Genomic DNA, 21,969 nt, shown 5'->3' with positions numbered 1-21,969 from the left:
GTTTGCTCTGCTTTGCTGAAAGAAATAGTTGAAGTTTCCTGTGCCAAACAGAACAGTTGGCATTGGGTTGAAACAGCCTCAAACTGGAGCTGATGATGGCACTGCTTTGGTCTGCACAAAAGGGCACCCAAAGGCTCAGTTGTGACCAAAGCCCTCTGTTCATGCAATAGGTGAATTTAACAGGTGAACAAAAATGAGAAATTCTTTCCTGTTCTGTGACCAAGCCCTGGGAAAGACTCCCAGAGTGGGTGCAGAGCCTCCCTTACTGGGGTTATTCAAGAGCTGTACAGAATCCTATAACCTGCTCTAGGATCACCCTGCTTAAACAGGGAGATTGGACCAGATTGGACTCACTGTCTTCCTTCCAACCTTACCCATCCTGTCCTTCTGTGGTAAAAACACCCCAGGTGGATGTCACATCATCCCACATGAGTGCTAATGATGAAGGAGCTCCAGTAATGCCACTGGCAGTGAGGTGTAGTTAACATCTCTTTAAACAAATAGTCTTTCATTTTAAAAAAAATTTGAGTAAAAAGTATAAAGGCATTACCATGGATCAAACTGCTTTCCTATTGCACTGCTGTGAAGGGATAATTTGGATAAATGAGAGGTAGAACCCAAACCTCGTAGGTGACGCCGCTGTCAGTGCCAGCATCCCAGGGGATCAAATCCTGTACCACCTTCTGGACCCAGCCACAGTCCTTGGTGCAGAGATCCTCGGCAGAGAGCCCCACGTTCCAGTCGGGGCTGGGGCCCAGCATGGTCAGGAAGGACATCAGGTGCCGGTGGCGATCCACGGAAAACTCAGCAGAGGGAGCAGCTCTCCTGCAAATGCGGGAAAAGAGCATCAATGACCCAGCCAGAGGGAACTGAACCCAGAAAGCTGCAGCATCACCCAAGGCGTGATTGCACTTCAATACATAAAAGAGATAATAGCATGGGAAATGGATTTGCAGAGAATTTTTAAAGTTTGACAGAAGGTTTACATAGTGTGTATTTGTATGCAAACCTTGAGACGAGAAACTGATGATTTAAAAATGTTACAGAATAGGATAGACATTGTTGAGAGAGAAATGGAACTAGAAACAAGTTTTAAAGGTTATGAAAGTTTCTTTTTAAGTGAACAGATAGAGGGAATTGTGGGAATCCACAAAATCAGAGGGTTTTGGGAAAGCTGCAAAAGACAGGCCTCAGAGACAGCAGAACTGTGATTAGAGCTAAGCAGCAGCCATGAGATTGGTCAGCAGAAAAATTATTTAAACTGTAGAAAAGCAAGGACAAATAGAACAATGGTCTGTGTATTAACGCTTGTCTAGAATAACTCCCTAAGTTACAGAAAAGTTTATCTAGCAAGATATTAGGAAGTTTGAAGCTTAATAATGGAGCTCTGTGCATTGTGCTTTAAGGCTTACAAGCAGGTATTGTATTCAAAATAAGTAAGCCTTTTTTTAACTAAAGGTATGTGTGCTTACAGTGATTGGATAGAACTACTGTCAATGTATTTTTGCTTTGTGTGATTGGTCAAAAAACTTATAATGTGAGTTGTAACATTAGGGTTTTGGTCTGCTGCCTGGGATGTGAGCTGATGGCATCTTCCCCTTGTCATAATCATGGACTGAGACTGATGCTGGAAAATCAAACAGCTCAAGGCACATTCCACAGCAGTCCTGTCCCGTTTGTGATTTGTACAGGGACCCCGGCTGGCAATAAGATACTTTAGAGAAATAGAATTATGAAAGATATATTGTAGTAGGATTTATGAGGGTAATTTTAGATTGTTAGTTTCAAGGTATTTATAGTATGGTGTGGAAAAAGTTGATAGGTTAAGAAATGTTTGTAATGTAATTAGGAAATAGTTTTTGATTGTGATAATAAATATATGTATTGTATATGAATTATAATATTTGCATTGTCCTACCTTTCACATGAGACTAAAAATAAAGTTTTTAAAACACACCTCAGTTGCCCCATCTCTAGGTCAGAAAAGAACCTAATTCGACAACATAGAAATACAGAGCTGCAGGAGTGCAGCTTATGCATTAGTGGGATAATGATAATAAAAATATCTGTCAAAACACTTGCAAAAATTAGGGCTAAAATGGCAGAGAAATACCTTGATTTTTGGGTTACTTTTTACCCCGCCCCCAAAGCCAATATGAGTTTCAATGCCAAAAGTTCTTGGAAGGGCTACTGTGTGTGCAGAACTCATTAACAGAGTTTGAATGCTCCTGGGAATGAGAGATGAGGGTCACTCCCAGCCCTGGAGGGCTCGGCCAAGACTTGGCAGATGCTGGGGTGGGTGTGAGAGCTCCTCTGCTTATCCCACATTCCCTGGGGAGGGAATCTGCTGCATCAGCCCGGGCTCTGCCCTGCTCACAGCAGCTCCCACATCCCAGTGAAATAAAACCATTCCAGTGGCAATTAAACCAGCCCTGGCTGGAGATGAGGAGCTGGGACCCCTCGGGCATTTTTCTCATGAGCAACAACAAATGCAGAATTATTTAAAATATTATTTTGCTAATTCTGTTCTAAATTCTGGTCTGATGTCAAAGCAAATTTTCCCCAGCTACAGGACTTGGGTTCATAGAGTCAAGTCGAGGTTTTGTTGGTTTCTTTTCTTTTCAGTTTTATGCCAAAATACACTGGTTCAGAGTATCTCCAGACTACATTTATTTTAAATGTGAGATGTTTTTACAGTCTTATTTATTCTTCTTTTTTTTAGTTAGGTAACCAATAATAATGCCCCTGCATGCTTAACAGTGCACAGACACTGCTCTACTGTAGTCATAAAGAGTTTATTCTTCCTATAAATGCTTATAAAAGTGTGGTATTTATTTGTGGGGGCTTTTTTCTGGCTCAAAGCACTCTTAGTACATTAAGAAAACCAGAACTGCTCAAAGACAATGATTTTTCAGTAGCTATCATGAAGTTTCAAAAGTAAGATATCTAAAAGTTAGCATGTTTAGTTCTTCAGTAGGCAAGTTAAGAAGAATTTGCTAATATGTAAAATGTTCTGGCCACTTCTGTTCCAGAGTCTTTAGAAGTTGTTTCTGTCTTACTGTGTAAATTATCTTATGTTGAATTAAAGACTCTGAGCAGAAGAGTTACTAAGTATTTGATGTCATTAATCCTGCCTTTCCCAGAAAGAAATGCAAATTACGTCTTTTTTTTTTTCCATTAGAGATAGAAGTCTGATTTCAGTTTGTCTAATGCAAAGTCATAAAATAATGAATGACAGTATCAACTTCCCTCAGTGAATGCAGTATCCTGATATATTTGTCAAGCACAGAGCTGTGATTAGTCTTAAAAAGCCTATTAACTGACTTCAAGTAGCTAAAGGATTTACTGCATTACAAGGGTTTCTAAGAATTCCCTATAGGAACTCTGTATTTCAAACAGGGTAAGCAATACCCTGTAAAAATATCAGAGAGATGTGTGTTTGTGTAGCTGATGTTTAGATGGAGAATATGTCTAACATGGACATGGCAGAACATCATACTCATCATGATGTTAATTTAAATAAAAATATGTTCGTATTTAAATTATATCTATTATTTATTGCAATATTATTATTTAGTATTAGTTATATTTATTTTTATATTATATACATTATTTATATTTAAATAATAGTATTATTTAAATTATAACTATCAGTGTTGAAACTCTGTTAAGGAACACTTCAGGGTGAGATTCACTCTCCCTCCAAGACTTTGGATGTGTAAACTTGAGCCTGCCATAATTTTCCAATTCAGAGCACTTTGCCAAAAATCACCTATCTTCTGCTCCTTTGTTAGGGCAGGTAGATAATGTTATGGCCATTTTATCCTGTAACAAGTTAAGAAAGAAAATAAAAAAATCATAGAGGACAAATGGAGGCTTCTTCTCTCTCCTCTCCCTCTCCCTCTCCCTCTCCCTCTCCCTCTCCCTCTCCCTCTCCCTCTCCCTCTCCCCCTCCCTCTCCCTCTCCCCCTTCTCCCTCCACCCCTGTGCAGACATTTTCCAAATGCAAGAAAATTTGACAAATTCTTGTAAGGAGTATGGATACTAATTTGAACAACAGTTATTTAATGTTTCCCAACATCCAAAATCCAGAGTCCTTCCTGAGCTGCTGTAATTGAAGGGAAATGGGCTGGTTCAAGGCACCACCCATAATTTCTGCCCACATGTAGGGATAGGCACAGACTGGGCTAATACAACAGAAAACTCTGGGGGCTTTTTTTAGCTTTTGAATAATCTGACAAATTTCAGCTCTTTCCAGTATCCACATGAATGACAGATTGACGAAGCTGGCAGGAGCCTCATTTCTTCCTGCATCCCTCAGCAACACATCTGGCTCAAATGCCCTAAGACCGCACTGTGGATCTCCATGAAGGAAACCAGTGCAAAAATTTATTCAGTACACCCCAAACCCAACCTTTTTTTCACTTTTGTATCATCAACACCTTGGATAAAATAGGAATTCAGATCATATTTTTCCTCTCTCAAAATTTTGGAAGGTGTTCTGCAACAGGTTGAGCATGTCTGGTAAAGCCCACAGGAAAGCCTGAAGTGTAAATAACTTGTCAATTTTCTGCAAGAGACAAATGTGCTCCTTTTCCTTCCCCTGCACAAATAAATGCTTAAAACCAGTGGCAAATGAGAGTTAGAGAGCAAATGCTGACCATTAGGAAAGTGCCAGGCGAGAGCCCTGAGAGCCCCAGGGGGCAGGGGAGCCCTGCTTTCCCTGGCTAAAGCAGGCAGTGATTTTCTACTGTGAGCAGCCTGCTGGCAATTCCTGTCACACAGCACAGAGTGAGGCAAGTCCCAGGCAGCATCCTGCATCCTAATGCTTTCCATTTCCTTTATTTCTATCCAATTTCATTTCTGTTAGCATCTCCAGCTACAGGGATGCCATATAGTGAGCTGTGTAGGAAAATGGTCTTCTTTTTTTCCTCCCCATTTTTGTGTTTGTGTTTTGTACTGTGGGTTTTTTATTTTTTTTTCTTTTTTTTTAATTTTTTTTTTCCCTTTTAAGGCTGAAAGAGCACAAACGTGATTTTGCTTCACAAGTTTTCTCCCTAAGTGACAACCTAGCTGCGATCACTGCTGGGGATGGGGGTTAAGGAAGTCTTTGACAAACCATCAGGTAACTCAGCTTGCTGCAAGACACGTTTTTGAGTGTTGAATCAATATTGTTGTGTTCTACTGAGGTCCATGAGAAAGGGAAGAGAGCAGGCATAAGGAAGGTGGCTGTGTAGAGTTGCTGAATAAAAATAGCAAAAAAAATATTTGGCAGAATAAAACTTTGTGGTTACTTTTGGTTTGATATTTGATTAGCAAAATAAAAGAAGCAAGTAAGAGAAGCAAAAGGTACCCTAAGCATATACTCTTTTTTCTTTTCTTTTTTTTTTTTTTTTGAGGTAATAAGACCATTTATAGGGTCTTGAGATTTTATAGGGTCTTGAGATTTTACCCCCTTTTGAAATTAAATTCTAATTCAGGCAGTATTATAGATTTTATGGATGGGGAAAAAATCTGATATATACCATGGATTGAAGAACTATATGGAGAGTAAGGTTGTTGGAAATAGCTTACACCTCTCCAGATTTTTTCACAGAGCTGTGTTAAGGTATAATCACCCTAACCCCATTCTTAGGAGTTTATAAAACCATTCTTAAATTTTTTAGAGTGTACCAGGATCTGATTTCACTTCTGCCCAGGATGGTGCAGTTGCTTTTTCAAATAGGAAGAAAAAAGTGGAAACACAGAAACTATTCTAAGTCTGATCAGAGGCAGTGGGTTGAAAGCATTGTGGACCACATTGCCACTGCTTTCATCTCAGTGGTCCCAATGATCAGAAAACAGTTTATTTTTTTTTTTAATTAAGAGCTTAGCTGATTACAGGACCATGAAAACTGAATATTTTCAGAAATACCAAATGAACTTTCCATTCTACCCCTAGTAAGTAAAAGTAGTATCCTTTTTTTAGAGACTTGTACTGCATCACAGCTACAATTTCCAGGAGGAACATTCCTATTTATTCATCTTTAGAACCTTTTGCTATTGATACAAATAACACTGTGAGCATGGAAGCAAACTTCCCACCCTTGAACTTCCTACCAGCAGCACTTACACAACACCTCTTTTATTGAATGAACTTTAAAGTCAGAACATGCTGAAAAGTGAAGTAGCTTCAAAGAAAAGAAAGGAACAGAATTAAGATCCTAAACTGAATGGAAAACATCCTTAGAAGTCTGCAACTAACAGAGCATATTAGATGAGATGTTTACATGTTGTATTACTGAGAAAACCATTTATGAAGTGATGGAAATGACTGTTCCTACATGGACAACAAAGTTCTATGCACAGGGACCAACACCTGACCATAAACCCAGAGTTTCAGGTTTGTCCTGTCACCCCAGGACAAGGTTGCACAGGAGGAAGATGAGGAGAATCTTTAATTCTGAATAAATGAATGGCAGGTAAGCACTTTAGCTATTGAGTAATTTAAACATGTGTATGTTCCCAAAGGGCTGGGGAAAGGAAAGCTACAATAACATGAGCACCAAATCAATGAAATTTGATTGACATCCACATAAAAAGTTGCAAAGCACATTAATGTCAACCTGTTGGTTTCTATGAGCATCAAACCAGAGGAGGTGAGAGGAGGAGCTTGGCTATTTTATTTCATTTTATTTCATAGAAAGACATAAAACTTCTTATAAATCTAGCACACAAAACCCCCTACATAACAACCTCAAACCTTGCTGTGTATCAGCTTTTAAACTGAGAATGTTGTTGCAACCAGTTAAAAGGGGTGGATATGGTATTGCATATTGAACTTGGGGATTATATCATGACCACTGGCATTTAAACCATGCATCAGAACAAATGCTGCCCTAAAATATCAATTATCTGAGGGTTTTTAGAAAGCATTACAACAGGAAGGGACTTTGTGTACACATGCATTTCAGGCATTTTCATATTGTCCTATAAGCATGCCTGGATTGCTACTGTACATAATAATGATATATTTACTCTTTAACGTATCAGCTATTTGATTTAATACCTTCCTTCATCGATGGGCATACCTTGATGATGTGATTAACAAATGTGAGCAGGATTTCTACACCGCAAGAAAACCTCAGGTACCTCAAGTTAGAACTGCAGCTTCTGAAACTGAGGATTTTTCAGTGTGTTCTTTGCAGTTTGTCACAAACAAGGTGTGTGGTTATGGTGCTGGCAATATTTACTCCTGCTTAGAAGAGCTTTGTGCCCCTTAGATTATTTACTGTGCATTTACAATCAAACCACGTTTCAGGAGTCACTGGACGGATTCAGGAAATTTCTCTTTGTTTTTCCCAGGAGCTTTGGGGCTACAAATTGTCTGCCTGGAGTAATTACAGCTGTGTTTACACAGGAAATCCCAGTGTTGCAAGAGCACTGGTGCTGTGTATCTGCCTCCTTTCTCACCTGGCTGGTCTGCAGACCCTGCTTGGCCTGAGAAGCAGCAGAGGCAGAGCAGCCTGAAATCATCCCAGCCTGAGACCTGGTCCTCTCCAGGACAGGTCTTGACAGCATCAGATAAACAGCACAGACCTATTTATGATCTGGTTAGCAATGAACTCTGATTTGCCACCAGCTTAACTCATTCTGAGTGTTAGACTACAGCAAAGATGTCCTTTTAACAAAAGATACCATTCCAATCCATACTATTGATGGTGTCTTCAACAAATGACACCATCAATACTATTGACTGGAATACATGAAAAAATATGGATACTCCTTCAAAATACTTTAAAGAATTTGAAAGTAATACTGTCCTACTTCCCAAAACCATTTAATTTGCAAATAGCCTAAGATGAGAATAGCATTTTGACCTTCTCCAGTCCCAGTGTAACCTCTTAATTAATAAATGCACATTCCAGTTCATCCAGCATCCCTCTCCATCCAACATGCACATCCCTTTTGGTGTCCGGAGATGGGAACTGGAGTAAATGTTTAATTACCATTTCATTAATAACAAAGTGCAAAGGGGTACCAATTAGCATGTTGGAATTTTGCAAGCAGAGTTGAGCTCACCAGAAATTGAAGTGGCAAATCATGGCAGTTACTGAGTGAGTATTTCCAGAGGAATGAGGAGGCAGAATCAGTGAGTACACGTGCAACTGCAGGGAAATGATGCTGACGTGATTACTCACCATATTATAAAGGGAAATTATTTGGCTCAAGGAAAGACAGCAGATGGTTGGGAAATAATCATAAAACTGTAACTACCAATGGGAGGAACATGTAGAGAAAGAAAAAAGGCAAGGGGATGAGATGTTTGCAGAATGGGATGAGGAAGTTGGATTTATCTGGATGGCCTTTAATTTCCATGAACAATGAGAATAATGTTCTTGCAGGGATTGTTCTTAGTTAATTCTTTTCTATGTTTTAACACTCAACTTTTTTCCTTGCCTACTGACATTTGAATTTTAAGTAGAAAGTAAATGGTGACAGAAAATGGAGCTGCCATATGTGCTTGCTCTGACAAAAAAAAAAAAAGATCGATACAATTTTTTTTTCTTTTCCAACAAACACGTATGTTTTTACCTAGAACTCTTTTTTCTTTGAGATTGGATTTTTTGAATTTCTTAACGTGGGTGTCAGACCATCTGTCAGACAATGAAGTTTCCCTAGGTCTCAGTAATACCCTTAAAAGACCATTCTTTTCTATAAGTGTTATGTAGTTTTTGGATGTTTTAGTCAACAAATGTATATAAAGTTATATAAATGTATATCAAGCTATATAAATGTATATAACTCTAAATGGCACTCAGCTGACAAGGATTCAGGTAAGAGGGTACTTCACAATAGCATGGGAATGGATGCCATGAGAGGCAGAAATTTGTTGCCTTGAGCTGCTAAAAGACAACTCAGCAGAGATTTGTCCTGATGTCTGGGGAAAAAAATAAGAGACTGAGTTATCTTCTCATTTAAATGGACCTCTGTAGAGAGCATTAAAATGGAGCAACCAAGTTTTGAGTGTTGGGTTCACTCATTCCTGTCAAGTTCCTGAAGTAAAAATAAAATGGAAATTCAGATGATTAAAGATTTTATCTTACATTAATTATCCAAATATTTACATGCACTTTGAGCCCAATCTCACCCTGTCTCAAATAAAAATGCCTGTTATTCTATATGGATTTTTAAAATATGTATTATCGCTGAGATATATCTTCTGAGATTTTTGGTGTGACAAATATATCTACTTTGTGGGACAAAACCAGAATTTATATTTAAAGAAACCGTAAATAGAATTAGTTTTTTCAAGATGAAAGAAAAAAGAATTTCCATTCAGGTCCAATTCTTACATGAAAGTTTGCATTTTGAAGTCAAAGCCTTTTAACAAAAGTGTTTTGATTAGGTTTGCTGATGGATTATCTGTTCATTCAACAAAAAGCTCTCCTGCATCCAGCTGTCAGGAGTTCAGGAACTCAAAAAGCTTCTGAAGTCAGACATGTGGGGACACCTGAGGGTTTGGGGTCTGTAGGACAGGACACCAACAGTGTGAAGGAATAAGATGCAGCAGGAAAAAAGGACGTCGCACAAGAAATTTTCTGATATAAAATACACTTTAAGCATTAGCCAAATGCAGAGCTGGAGCACTCAAACTATTTCACAGCTCCAGAGAAATTTATGTATTTTTCTTCATGTTATCAAAAGTCACAGCTGACTTTTCCCCTGTATTTTGGGTTTTTTATATTGGATTGTCCTTTCTGCATTACTCTTTCTGATTAGATTGGGGGTTAGGATTCTATTTTTGACAATATTAAACTTCACTGGATGAATCCCAGTTATCTATAAAATCATAAAAGGAGAAAATAGCTGAGCCAGACACATCATTGTGTTGCCATAGAAACAAGAGACTCTGTCTGGCCTCCTGTCATTTTGTACACAAAACCTCCAAACTTTGAAAATGTTTCCTGGTACCGTACTGTCATTTTGGGGAAGGAAACTTAATTTCCAGCAGGATTGACAGATATTGGCTCTTACCCCATTTTAGGGTAGGCAGCACAATGTGACAGTGGGGGGTGACAAGGGAAATAAGGATTCCTGGGAGGAAAAAAGAGATTTACAGAAATAAAAAGTAACGACACAGCCTGTAGTGGCAACACTGAAACAAAATGTTACCTTCCAAGAATAAAAATAGCTGCTGTATAGGACAAAATATTTGGGGGGAAGCAACAGAAATCTTTGCAGGCCCTCATTATATTAAATTCCTGGGATGCATATCATGAAACAATTACAGTTAATATAACTTTTAATGCTCCAATTGTACATCCACATTCATAAAAGATTATTTTAGAAACATCAGAGCTACCAGAACATCATATTTTCTTTTTTTTTCCTTGACATATCTTTTTGTGGGAGTGGGTACCATAGAATGACTAGAAAGTTCAGGGAGTATTAATTGCTGCTTCCAAAGCTTATAACTGGTTCTAACTGGTCTAACTGGTTCTATTGAAAATCCAAAGCTAGAAATATTATTTTTTAAAGATTGTACTCCTGTTCCTTTCTGAGGAGTTGACTATGAAACCTGAGTTTTTAAAAGTCAAAGCATTTTCACCATCACTGCATAACACCTGGTGAGGAAGCATTTTTGCCACACAGCTATGGCAAAAGTTCTCATCCAAAAATTGAGTAGATAAATCTGAACAAGACTTATACTTTAGTTGAAGTGCTTTCTTTTTCTTTTATACAGAATGTATTTTTCCTCTGATAAATGGCTTCTTTATGCCTTTGCTATATTTCCTGAAAATGGTTTTACTTTAAAGAAGTTAATTTCTAAGGAAATCAGCTTGAATTTAGCCCTTTTTTTTCAGTTTTAGGGCTTCAAGACTTATTTTTTTTTACTTTTGATTGATGTAAGGAAAACATCATTATTGTGATAAAGAATGAGGTTTTCATATTTACATCAGTTTGTGTATTACATAAATTCAGGTCCTGATTATGTCTTGCAAGAGTAATTCTGCCAGCTGTGATACAGGGTGCAAATGCCAATTCACATGTGATGCTTTCCTCCACTTCTTCCTGCACTTTCACCAAAGTAGCTCACTTTAAACTATTAGAAATTGTTTTTCATTCCTGAAAGCTTCAATCCAAAAATGTCTCCCACATCAGCCTGAGCTCTGCATTCTGATTTAGTTCTCTCTGCAATTTTTTGCATTTCACTGTGGCCTCTGCAGAATTTGTGTCCATCCATTTATGGCATCTCAGATAAGGTCAGTTTCTGAAGGAATAATGAGCTACCAGATGTTAGCAAGCAATCACAGAAACACTCAGATTTCTGTGCATTCATTAAACTTGGTCAGATTTGGAGTTTTTCAACTCACTGATTGTCAAGTCATTTTTCCAAAGGATGGCAACACAAAAAACCTCAATCAATAAACAGACATTAGAACATTCTAAACACAAGTAAAACATTGTATTTTCCTCCAGCTTAGCATGAAAATTTCAATCTGCATACTTACCATGCAGGGGTTTAAGTTTAGACAAGACATACCTCACACAAAATCTTTTTATAATATTCCCAAGGTACCTATTGAAGGGAAAATGTGGCCCATACAATACAACATTACAACTTTTATTCTTATAACAGCCTAGCTGGAGCTGGAGAGAGCCACTTAGGGAATTTAAAAAATACTTTCAAGCATCTCAAAATCTAAATCAACTCATCTGTCAAGAGAAAAGCCTATCATAACTCTTCAGGAAAAAAAAAAGTATTTTCTTTTAGGATAACATAAATCCAATGAGGTGTCAAATATAACCACATTTCACTCATTACAATGGCGAGCCTCTGAGAATGAATTTGCAGCTCAGACAATTCATCAGCCTATTCCTACTTTCAATTCTTCATGCCTTAGCTGCCAGCAGTTTTTATTTCCTTTTATTTTTCGTTGTTCGTGATGGCTTGTTATCAACGAGATGGGCTTGTGCAAATGTCATTATTTCTCTGCTGCAAGTTCTGCTTCCCTGCATGCAGCTGCTGTTGATGGCAAGGATGTTCTTGTGAATTCAGAGCAGCTCAGGCACAGGGATGATGCTGCTCTGATGGCAATGATTGGACTGGGCTTTTTAGCTGACTTTCCAACCATGTGCCTAGTGGGGTCAGAGACCTTTTGCTGCTGCAAGATATTAACTGCAATTAGGAACATGGGATATTTTTGCCCCCAAGAATCCCTAAAAGTTTCATGAACTATTGCCTATTCACTTCAGGCAATAGTTGGATTCTAACTTATTATAATTTAAAAGATTATTATATTTAGGATATTCTACCTCTATTATATTTTAGTTTTAAATCAATTATTCTTTTGAGCTGTTCACACTGCCCACTTTACTCTAAGGAGTGATGCTGCTAACTTTATAACAAGAGTTAACACTCTTTATTTTTATTTAAAAAAAACTTCAAGGTAATTCAACCCCATGCACACATAAGGTGCTCCATGGCTTAAATGCAGCTATGGAAGGATATAAAAACTTGGAAGGCAAGAAAATGCACCAGATTTACTGTTTTAAAATTACAGAGGAAGTGGAAACAAGATTAATGCAGTATTCACCTAGGAGAAAATGTCCAACAAGCAGCATGAAAAAAAAGCATTATAAGGAATATAAGAAGGAGCAATAAATAAGAATCTTCCTTATTTTTATATAAGCCTCTTTTGACTCTTAGTCACACAAGAGAAAATTATCCACACGTGATTTATGTTTCAAGTCATTAGGTGGAACAATGTTTACAATCAATTTGTATAACCAAATATTAATGACATCCAGTGCAGAGATGATTAAAGGACTATGATATGAGCTTTTCTCATCCCTTTGGAGACAACAACAAATATAATTATTTAGACAATTTAGACAATGCCCATTACAGCTAGTTAATTGCAGTTCATCCGTATTTTGCCTTCCTGAATGCCATTTAAACCCAAACACAAGTGTGCATGTTCAAATGTGGGATTTTGTTTTTCCTAATCTCAGTTGGGTAGTCTGAGGACCTGATTAATTGAGCAACTGAATAATTTACTCATTGCTATTGCACATTTTATAAATTACATTCTGATACCAAAATCACCTTTATTTATAGGCAGCTATTTATTTTTTCCATGGCAAGCCAGGAAGTGATTTCATCCCTCTTAATGGGACAGCACAAACGTTACATCAACTGAAAGCGAGCAACCAACCTCAGAATTTACTCCCATAATGCAAAACTATACTTTTGTGACTTCATAGTATTTTAAAATAAATAAAGGCCCAATTTCAAATATTCTAAGTGGATGGGTAGGAGCTGGTAAAAAAGTTCCAATAAATTTTAGTTTGCAAGCCCTGAGGAATTTGGTGTGGTGCTTATGAATAGTTCTATCAACTCTCTGTAAAATGTTCTAGGAAGACAAATTCCCAGAATTAACAGGCATTGCCAGGTCTCCAGTCTGGCTATTTCATTACTTTTCATCTAAAGCCTCTCTGTTATCAGCGCTGAAAGGTGCCTTGATTTGAAACTTCTCCTCTCAATGCTGATTAAAATTTAGTAGAGAGCAGCACTCAGGATTCTGAGGGAGGGACAGCAAACCTCTGTCTCCAGGGGAAAACAGAGGGAGGACTTCTATTTATTCTATATAATCCACAGTGAGGCAGGGAATGGGACAGGAGCATCCCTGGGTGGGTCCATGTCCTGCTGAAACAACCAAATGAGCCCTCTCTGGAATGTGTGGGTTCCCTAAAAACCCAAAAAAACCCACACTGTGGGATTATGGTCTTTTCTGACCCAGAGATGGGACAACTGAGGGGTGTTTTAACAACCAATATTCCATTTTCAGTCACATGGGAAGGGTGAGACAATACAGATGTTATAATTTACACAATTACAGATGTTATAATTCATCATAATCAGAAGCCAACTGATTTTGGGTTATGGTGGAAGGTGCGGGAGGTGTTGGGGAATTAGTTTGGGTGGATGTAGTTGAGAAAGTGGAGGAATGTTTAAAGGTATTAATTATGGTATGATATGTTGGGAGCAATTTGGCAGCTGTATGATCTTTGTTTATGGTAAAAGCTCTTAGCAAACACCTTCTGGCCCTACAAAATCTGCAGCATTCCCTGCAGAAAGTGAAAGCAGCTCTGTGGGAAGGCCATTTAAGGTACATTTCAGCACATATCAGCACTATCTGACATGCTTTAAAAAATGTAAATGGCATAAACTGCTTAATTATTTCAACCTGGGCATTTGTAATAAATAACTGCAGTGGACTGTCTCAAAATTAAAACATGATACAAGGGAATAAGCAGCTTGCTTTTACCAAAATCTGAGGCAACAATTAAACAGGGAGATAAAGAAATCTTTTTTTCCTTCAGTAAAATCACTGATCAAGGCCACAAATCCACTCTGTACATCTGTTTCTTTTTCCTCCAACAGTGTCCTCATTAATCTCTCCAAAATAAATCATTCCCAATGTAGGTAGAACAAGAAGATACTGATTTTGATTTCAGCCTAAAAATATTTTTTTAATATAGGTCTTATTAAAATAAAAATGCCAATTTTTGTTGTGGTTTATATGCACATATTTTATCCACATATGCAACTTTAAGAGAAATAGATAATTCACATGGATGAACTGGAAATTAATTTCTCTAATTCTGCAGACAGACAGATAAACAGATCAATTACCTAAATCCTGAAAAATAGGATTTATTCTATCAGATTTTCTGAAAATCTTTTTAAGATTCCTCAAATCACATACTTTGCAGGACAGCACAAAAGAAATGTCTACTTGAAACTTTGATTCAAAGAACTACTCCATTATTTTTAATTTAATGTAAATGTTGTAATTTTCTCCTGTTTTCAGTGGAGAAAAATGAAGCAAGTAATAGAAAATCAATTTCAACTAAATGTAAATAAATTATAATTTACTCTAAAAGTGCATCTTTGGCTGAAGAGCAACTTTATGGTTTTTAAGTTGAATTCAGTAAATAACAGTCAAAAAAAGGAGACAAATCTCAGTGTTTTCTTTTCAAATTTACCTAATTCATGCACTCTGTTTTAAGTACTGCAAAGGAGTTTAGAAGAAAAAAGAAGGTGGAAATAGAGCCAGACATTTCTGTAATCCAGGAACTGAACATGGGGTTTTGGTTGTATTTTTTATGTATATGGTAGCGTTGCTAATAGCTATTTTAGTATGTAAACACCTCAGGAATTGAATTAGGAGTTTACAGGAAAATAAATGGAGCTTTTTAACCAAGAAGAATAAGATGAGGAAAAGGGGTAATTTTATTTCATTTCAGAAGACAGTTAGGAGTTCCAAGTTTGACCTAGGACATTCTCTGTCTAACAACATCTAATAACATCACATCATTCAGTGATCTCAGTGTGGAGGCTGCTTTAGGGGAAAAAAAAATTATGGGCACAGGACCAGCAGCAAATTATAGTGAAGTAAGAAAAAAAAAACCCAGCCAAACTTTAACATTTCAGTAAAAAAATTCTAAAGATATTTTAAAATAAAAAAGCGAGAATAAATAAATAAATAAATAAATTTTATTTTTTATTTATTTGTTTTTAAATAAAAGTAAAGTAAGAAGCAAACAACAGAAAACCCACAGAAAGCCCAAATATACATATATATATATACACATACATATATATATATATATATATATATATATATATATATATATATATCTCCAATACAGAAAGCCCAAATATACACATCTGTGGCTTGGCTTCCAATTGCCAAATGCTGTAATGGAAATTTAGTGATCCGAGCAAATCCAGTGCAGGATCAAAACCTACTCTGAACACTTTTTTGTCAAATGGTGACAGAAGAATTCTGGAAGACTGAAAGACCTTTTATTCAAGAATAAAGGAAGGAAATTGCAGCTGAGTATGTCAGCATTTTTCCCCTCTACCTTGTATGATCTGTCAACTCAAACTTATTTTGGATCAGAGCAGTTTTTCTTTTTTCCATTGACTTTCTATAGATAACTCTTTGATTTCTGGAACAGTTCAAGTCACTTTACCTATAACAATGCTAAAAACTCATAGTTAGGAATAGGCTGTCCCATTTCCTGATATCCTCCATGCCAGCCAGGAAAAACAGCCCCAACATGTTTGTAGTCAGATAAAAGATATCAAAGGTATGCAAAACTTGAAAGGGAAAGAGGTGGATGGGATCATTTTAGGAGATGATGAGGTAGCCGTACCAACTTATAAATATATAAATACTTAAATATAAATATATATATAAATATATAAACACATAAATCTATAAATAATATATAAATACTTCCATCCATTGGATTTATATGGGACTAGGCCTCCTTTTCTGCTAGGCTTCACAAGTGTTTATTGGAGCATTCTCAGGTAATTTTGAAATAAATGGAAAAGAGTTCCTTGAATGGGTGAGGAAAAGAGTCAGATCTGGGCACAGCCCCGAGGCACTGGAAAACCACAGGACCATGACTGCTCACACAAACAGCAGGGAGAGGGGAAATGGAAACAGGAGGGACAATAAGGAAGGAAAGGAGAGTTTTCTAAACTTCAGATAGTTCCGAATGAAAGTAAGGAAAAACGCCTTTCACTTCAACGTACATTGGTTGCAACTAAGAATGGACTGAGGCAATAAAAACGTTGGAAAGAAAAAGAGGTTTTGCATCAAAGAAAAAAAAATAAAGTGAGAGAGAAGTAAGAAAATTCTTGTGCACACTTCATAACAGCTAAACTCTTTATATGTCAGGTATTCTCACCATGCTGTTTGCCAAGATAAAATACCTTGAATTTTTTTGCATTGAAATATGTTCTTTATAGGTTGACCTACTAAACTTTAAATTTACATACTGGAGAATAATTTCCATCCTGTATGGAATCCATGTTTGTGTTTATCAGTGGTAGGCTGTACATGGAATTTAAGATTCCACAGTGTTGCACAGGGCTACGTGCTTCCCTAGATTACAGGGAATACAGAAGTGTGATTAGACCCAAGAATAACAATTCAAATACTTCTCCTTTTGTGTCTCAATGGTGATGTCCAGATTTGAAATAAAAGGAATAAAGGAATAACAAGTACAGCCAAAAAATAAAAAAGAAAACAAAAAAAAGATGGTATATATTTTTTGGGAAAGGGAATTCGAGGCAAAATTTTAAAAGATACTTGCTCCTGGTGAATTTGATGCATATTAACTTTAAAAGTCTTGCCTTCTTTATCCCACATTTCTCTGTCATGGCATGTTTATTTCACAGGTGCCAGATATGCAGATTTGGACACCAGTGGCACTATCTGGTTTTGATGTATTTTATCCTCCATACCGCCAAAGGCCAACGGTTTGCAGCTGGGTATGAAAATAACATTTTGACTCTGCCTGAAACACGGCCCTGAGGAAGGGGAGCAATGGGCTGTGCACTTGTTTATACAAGAAAGATAAGAAAAATTACTTTGATTTGACAGCGTGCTGGAGACTGATACCAGTGTGCTCAAGGAAGTACTTCAAAGTCAGAATTTCAGACACAAGACTTGGTGATTCAAATATCAGCAACAGCAAAAATGTTTTATTACTCGGTCTGGCACTCATCCTTCTCATGCTACCAGTGATGCTCTTTCAGTCAGGCAACCATAAAAACTAGTTCACAAATATCACCCAAAGCTGTCTCCTAAATGGAAAAACTCAGGAGAGTTTTCTGCACACTGGTGCCCTGAATTAGGAAACTGAAGTGAGGATAATGAAGAGGAGTGATAGGAATTAAAATAAAAATGGAAAACAGTGACAAGGAGCAGGCACATTGAGGAGAGGATCCACAAAAAACAGACAGTGAAGTTTGGCAGGATGTTTTTTCCACATTATATCACACTGGGAGATGACGTGGAATCATGAGATAAACTTTGAAGTGAGAGCAGGCTGAATTTTATAACTTTTCACACTACAGACCTCCATAAAAAACCACTATTATGCATTTTATAATTGCTGTGAAGCACATTCAGGAGGAGTTTTATGCTGTGCTTATCGTGGCACATTGTAATGCCACTTTGGCACTACTATCACACCCTAATATCCATTACATACATAACCAAGGACTATGCAAAAAATAAAATATTCATGACTTCTAGTCAATTCTTGATTAGTAAGATGGTTGTGCTGTGTATAATAATAGAAAAAAATGTTTATCCTGAGGAGTCATTATTCAGCACTTGCACAGCTCTAATCTAAATTCCAAGAAGGACAAGCCACTACAGAAAATGTGAAATTAACCACAGTTAAAGGATATTGAAAATGTTGTCTTCTTGTGAAGCTTAGATCATATTTTTAACTGGAATCAAAAAGCAGGACACCATGTCACAATATGATAAAAAATATTGTTTAAAAAGCCAAAAATCAAACACTACCTGTAAAGTGAAGGGTTAGGGGGACCCCTGCAGAGCATTTGAAAGCAAAAATGCCAAGATTTATTCTTTTTGATGTTACTGAAAGGTGAGAACTGCCATAGAGAAAAGGTAAGAATTGACTGGAAAAAAATGTGGAGGGTGTTGCAGAAACATTCACAGGCATCTCTGTGAAAGAATCTGCCTAAGAAAGATCCTGAAGTTGTTCCCACTCAGATTTCCATGAAGTTTCTTGGGGCGTATAAAATTAGGAATAATAATTGGAGCAACACACTTTAATTAGCATTAATTTTTGTGATGTAATATATTCAAGCTGATGAACTGAGACTTTGGAGCTGGAGATCCTCTCTCCATATTTCTGTGAACAAAACACAAGCCTGCTCCATGCCAAAGCAGCAGCCAATTCCAGGTGGAATTGTTCACTTTGGTAACAGAAACATCAGACAGAGGTGTTGCTTTAGGACTGGAGTTGGAGTGAAAAAATAAATGGCTTTTTTGAGATGGAGAACTCGCCAGAGCAGAACAATGCAGAAGTTTCCATTTGAAAGTTTCCATTTTAAAGTCTTAATTTGGAGGGAATGGAAAGACGGCAGCAAGGAAAAAAGTGCTATCCACAGCTGCTCCATGGCAAACACTACCAAATCCAAATCCTAGACCTCCAGGATAAGAGCACAAATCAGGAATGCCATTATTGGGACCTCTTGCATTACACAGGCCAAAATAACCTAACCTGCAGCTACTGTGCAGAGCCTACAGCCCTGTCTCAGGGTTAAAATATATTCCAGTCATGGAAAATCCATCTTATGCTCAGGTGAGTTGCTCTCAAGGTTAGTCACAGTGCTAAAGTCCTTTCCCACACCATTTCCTTGTCATGAATTTCCTTCGCTTCCATGCTAGGAGGGATTTCATACTTTGATACTTTGGTGTTGGCTTTCTTTTTTCATTTGTTTGTTGGGTTGTGGTTTTCTCTAGATTAAAGAGGGATCAGCTATCAGAAATCTTTTCACTATTTAAGCTGAGCTCACCTCCTAACCTCTTTTTCTTTCTTTTTTTTTTCTCCTTTTTTGCAGAGGGGAAAAGGATAAAGTGAATGGCTTAAGTCCTAAGCTGCTTAAGAGTTTCTAAGCCCCTTTAGGGTTGGGGATGTTTTCTGAAAACTGAACTCTTTTGCAGGTTTTTTTGTGGTTTTTGGTTTTTTTTAACTAACATTCAAGTTTTCACATGCTTTCTGAATACACAGGTGACAAAATCAGACACAGTGCTTCACTACCTGCTCCCAGGAAATAGAAAACAGGACTATTTTTCTGTACTGTCTTGCAGTAAACTAATTGCCCTGCTCCTCCAAGGATTTAACTGTCTGTCAGCTCAGATCCCTTTTACTGTGCCCACATCTTTTGTCACTTCTTGTAGGTCTCACTCATTTGGGCTTGGATAATGAGCATGAACTTTGGGCCAAGCGTAGATAAATTATCCAGGAACCACCAGCTCTGCTCTGACATCCCCCCTGAAGGGCCACCAGGAAACTCAAGAGCATCCTGAAAGAGGAGTTTTCTCCTCTTTTCTGCTGAGTGCTGGAGAGCCCAGAGCCAGGACCCTGGGAAGCAAATTCCTGCCTCAGTTGGGGAAACAGCCATGATTCAGGATCAGGAGGCCATCACAGGATGTTTCAGATTGGCATTTTGAAAAATTAGCCCTTTGAGAGGTTTTTGTTGGTGCTTGATACAAAGCAAGGGCAGAAAAATTGCTCTTAATACATGACAGATGTACAAATAAAAACTGGAGGCTGCTGCTCTGGGCAACCTAGCACACCCTGAGAGCATGTGTGATGTGTAATTTATTATCCTGATGCATGCAAGGATGGATGGAAGGATGGAAAGGCTCCATGGTGGATACACTACCATCACAGAGTGTTTCAGATTGACATTTTGAAAAATTAGTCCTTTGAGAGATTTCTGTTGGTGCATCAGGGTTTGCTGTAACAGTGCATTGCACAGAGTGTGAGACAGGATGGTGCCAAAAATGCTGCTACTACATGCAGAACAGTATAAGATATTTGAAAAATCATTGAATAAATATCACTGTTTATGTGTGGGAAGCACAAACTCCTTGGGATAGTCCTGCTGCCTACCAAAGCATGTAAAAAATGGAGAGATGCTAAAGAGGAAGAGAAGAGACAAGCAGATATGGGGAAAATCCCCCAAAACAACAAAACAAAGCAACGAACCAATCAAACACACTGCACCAAAAAAAGAAAAAAAAAAAGTTGAAAACCTCATCAAATTCATCTTTCAACAAATTTTAGCTTATTTCTTTAGCCAACACAAAGCTCTTGAGACAGACAATTCCCTACTTACTTACACATTCAGAGGTTGCCAGGCTGGCCACTGTGCCTTGGCCTTGATGACTGTTAGAACCTCATCACTCTGTGAAAAGAGACAAAGGACATTTTTAAAGGAGAGCAATATGATTTACAGCAGGAAAAAAGTGCAAGGCACGAGATCAAACTGTGACTATGAGCTTTAAACACCAGCAGCAGTGGTTTGGCATCATCAGCTGAGGGAAAGCTTCCACCAGGGATTCCCAAGCTTTACACAAAGCAAGGACAGAAAAATTGCTCTTAATACAAGACAGATCTACAGATAAAAACTGGAGGCTGCTGCTCTGGGCAACCTAGCACACCCTGAGAGTATGTGAGATGTGTTATTTATTATCCTGATGTGTGGAAGGATGGATGGAAGGATGGAAAGGCTCCATGGTGGATGCACTGCACTAGTGGCACATTCTCTTTCTTCTCCATTCGTGCATGTGAAAATCACAGGGTGAAATGTAGCAGCCATCTGTGGAAGCCCACAAAGCACTGTACAAAGATTACTTCCTAAAGTCTGCTGTAATCTTTGCATCAGCACTTTTAAACTCTATATTGCTACAATAAACTCAGGACAAAGGCAGGAGAGCATTAACAAGGCTCAGGTGCCCCAAAGACATCTATCACACTCCTTCAGAAGCATTTTCCCCTTCTCCCTTAGGAATACACACCAGTAATTCACCTGGAGGGACACAAAGTTCACAGTTCACTCCCATGATTTCTACTGTCTTTTAAAAATATTTCCCAATTAGACCAAGAAACCCACTTCAGGTATTGCCAGTAATTGGCACTTCCAGCAGAGCTGACCTTTCAGTTTAGTGATAACAGAGCCATTTCTTGCTTGATAGCAACAGTTCTGACACCCCAGACCAGCCCTAGTCCATCCACACCACAGCTCAAAGAAAAACAGGTTCCACTGGTTGTCTCAATATTCCCTGAGTCACTCCCTTCACCAAAACAAGGGCATTGCAGAGATGATGGGCCCTCTCTTTGACACAGGAGGCTTTCAGCCTCAGGAATATAAATGTGACATGACCTCTCCCTTAGCCTGAGTGGATGGAAAAGCCACTTTTTGGAAATCACTTTTATAAATGCAGATGCCAGGGAAAATCCTACATGAAGTGTCCTGAGCTATGACAGCTGAAAATGCAACTTTACAAAGGCAAGTAAGTATAAAGATGTACTGAAAATCCAACTTTACAAAGGCAAGTAACTATAAAG

General features: G+C 37.9%; 1 protein-coding gene across 1 annotated transcript in view; it reads right to left on the bottom strand.

Moving 5' to 3' along the window:
• SPON1 (spondin 1) overlaps nucleotides 1–21,969 on the bottom strand; it is a 188,997-nt gene that overhangs the window by 11,942 nt on the left and 155,086 nt on the right. The window contains exons 7-8 of the mRNA XM_054635536.2: nucleotides 20,742–20,806; nucleotides 624–825 (exon numbers count right to left, since the gene is read on the bottom strand). Coding sequence (XP_054491511.1) covers nucleotides 624–825; nucleotides 20,742–20,806 — 267 coding nt within the window. The remainder of the gene's footprint in view (nucleotides 1–623; nucleotides 826–20,741; nucleotides 20,807–21,969) is intronic.

Source organism: Agelaius phoeniceus, chromosome 6 (genome assembly GCF_051311805.1).
Source record: "Agelaius phoeniceus isolate bAgePho1 chromosome 6, bAgePho1.hap1, whole genome shotgun sequence".
In the NCBI taxonomy this organism is placed as follows: Eukaryota; Metazoa; Chordata; class Aves; order Passeriformes; family Icteridae; genus Agelaius; species Agelaius phoeniceus.
Note: the sequence above shows the minus strand (reverse complement) of the source record. Positions and strands in the feature narration are given on the sequence as shown.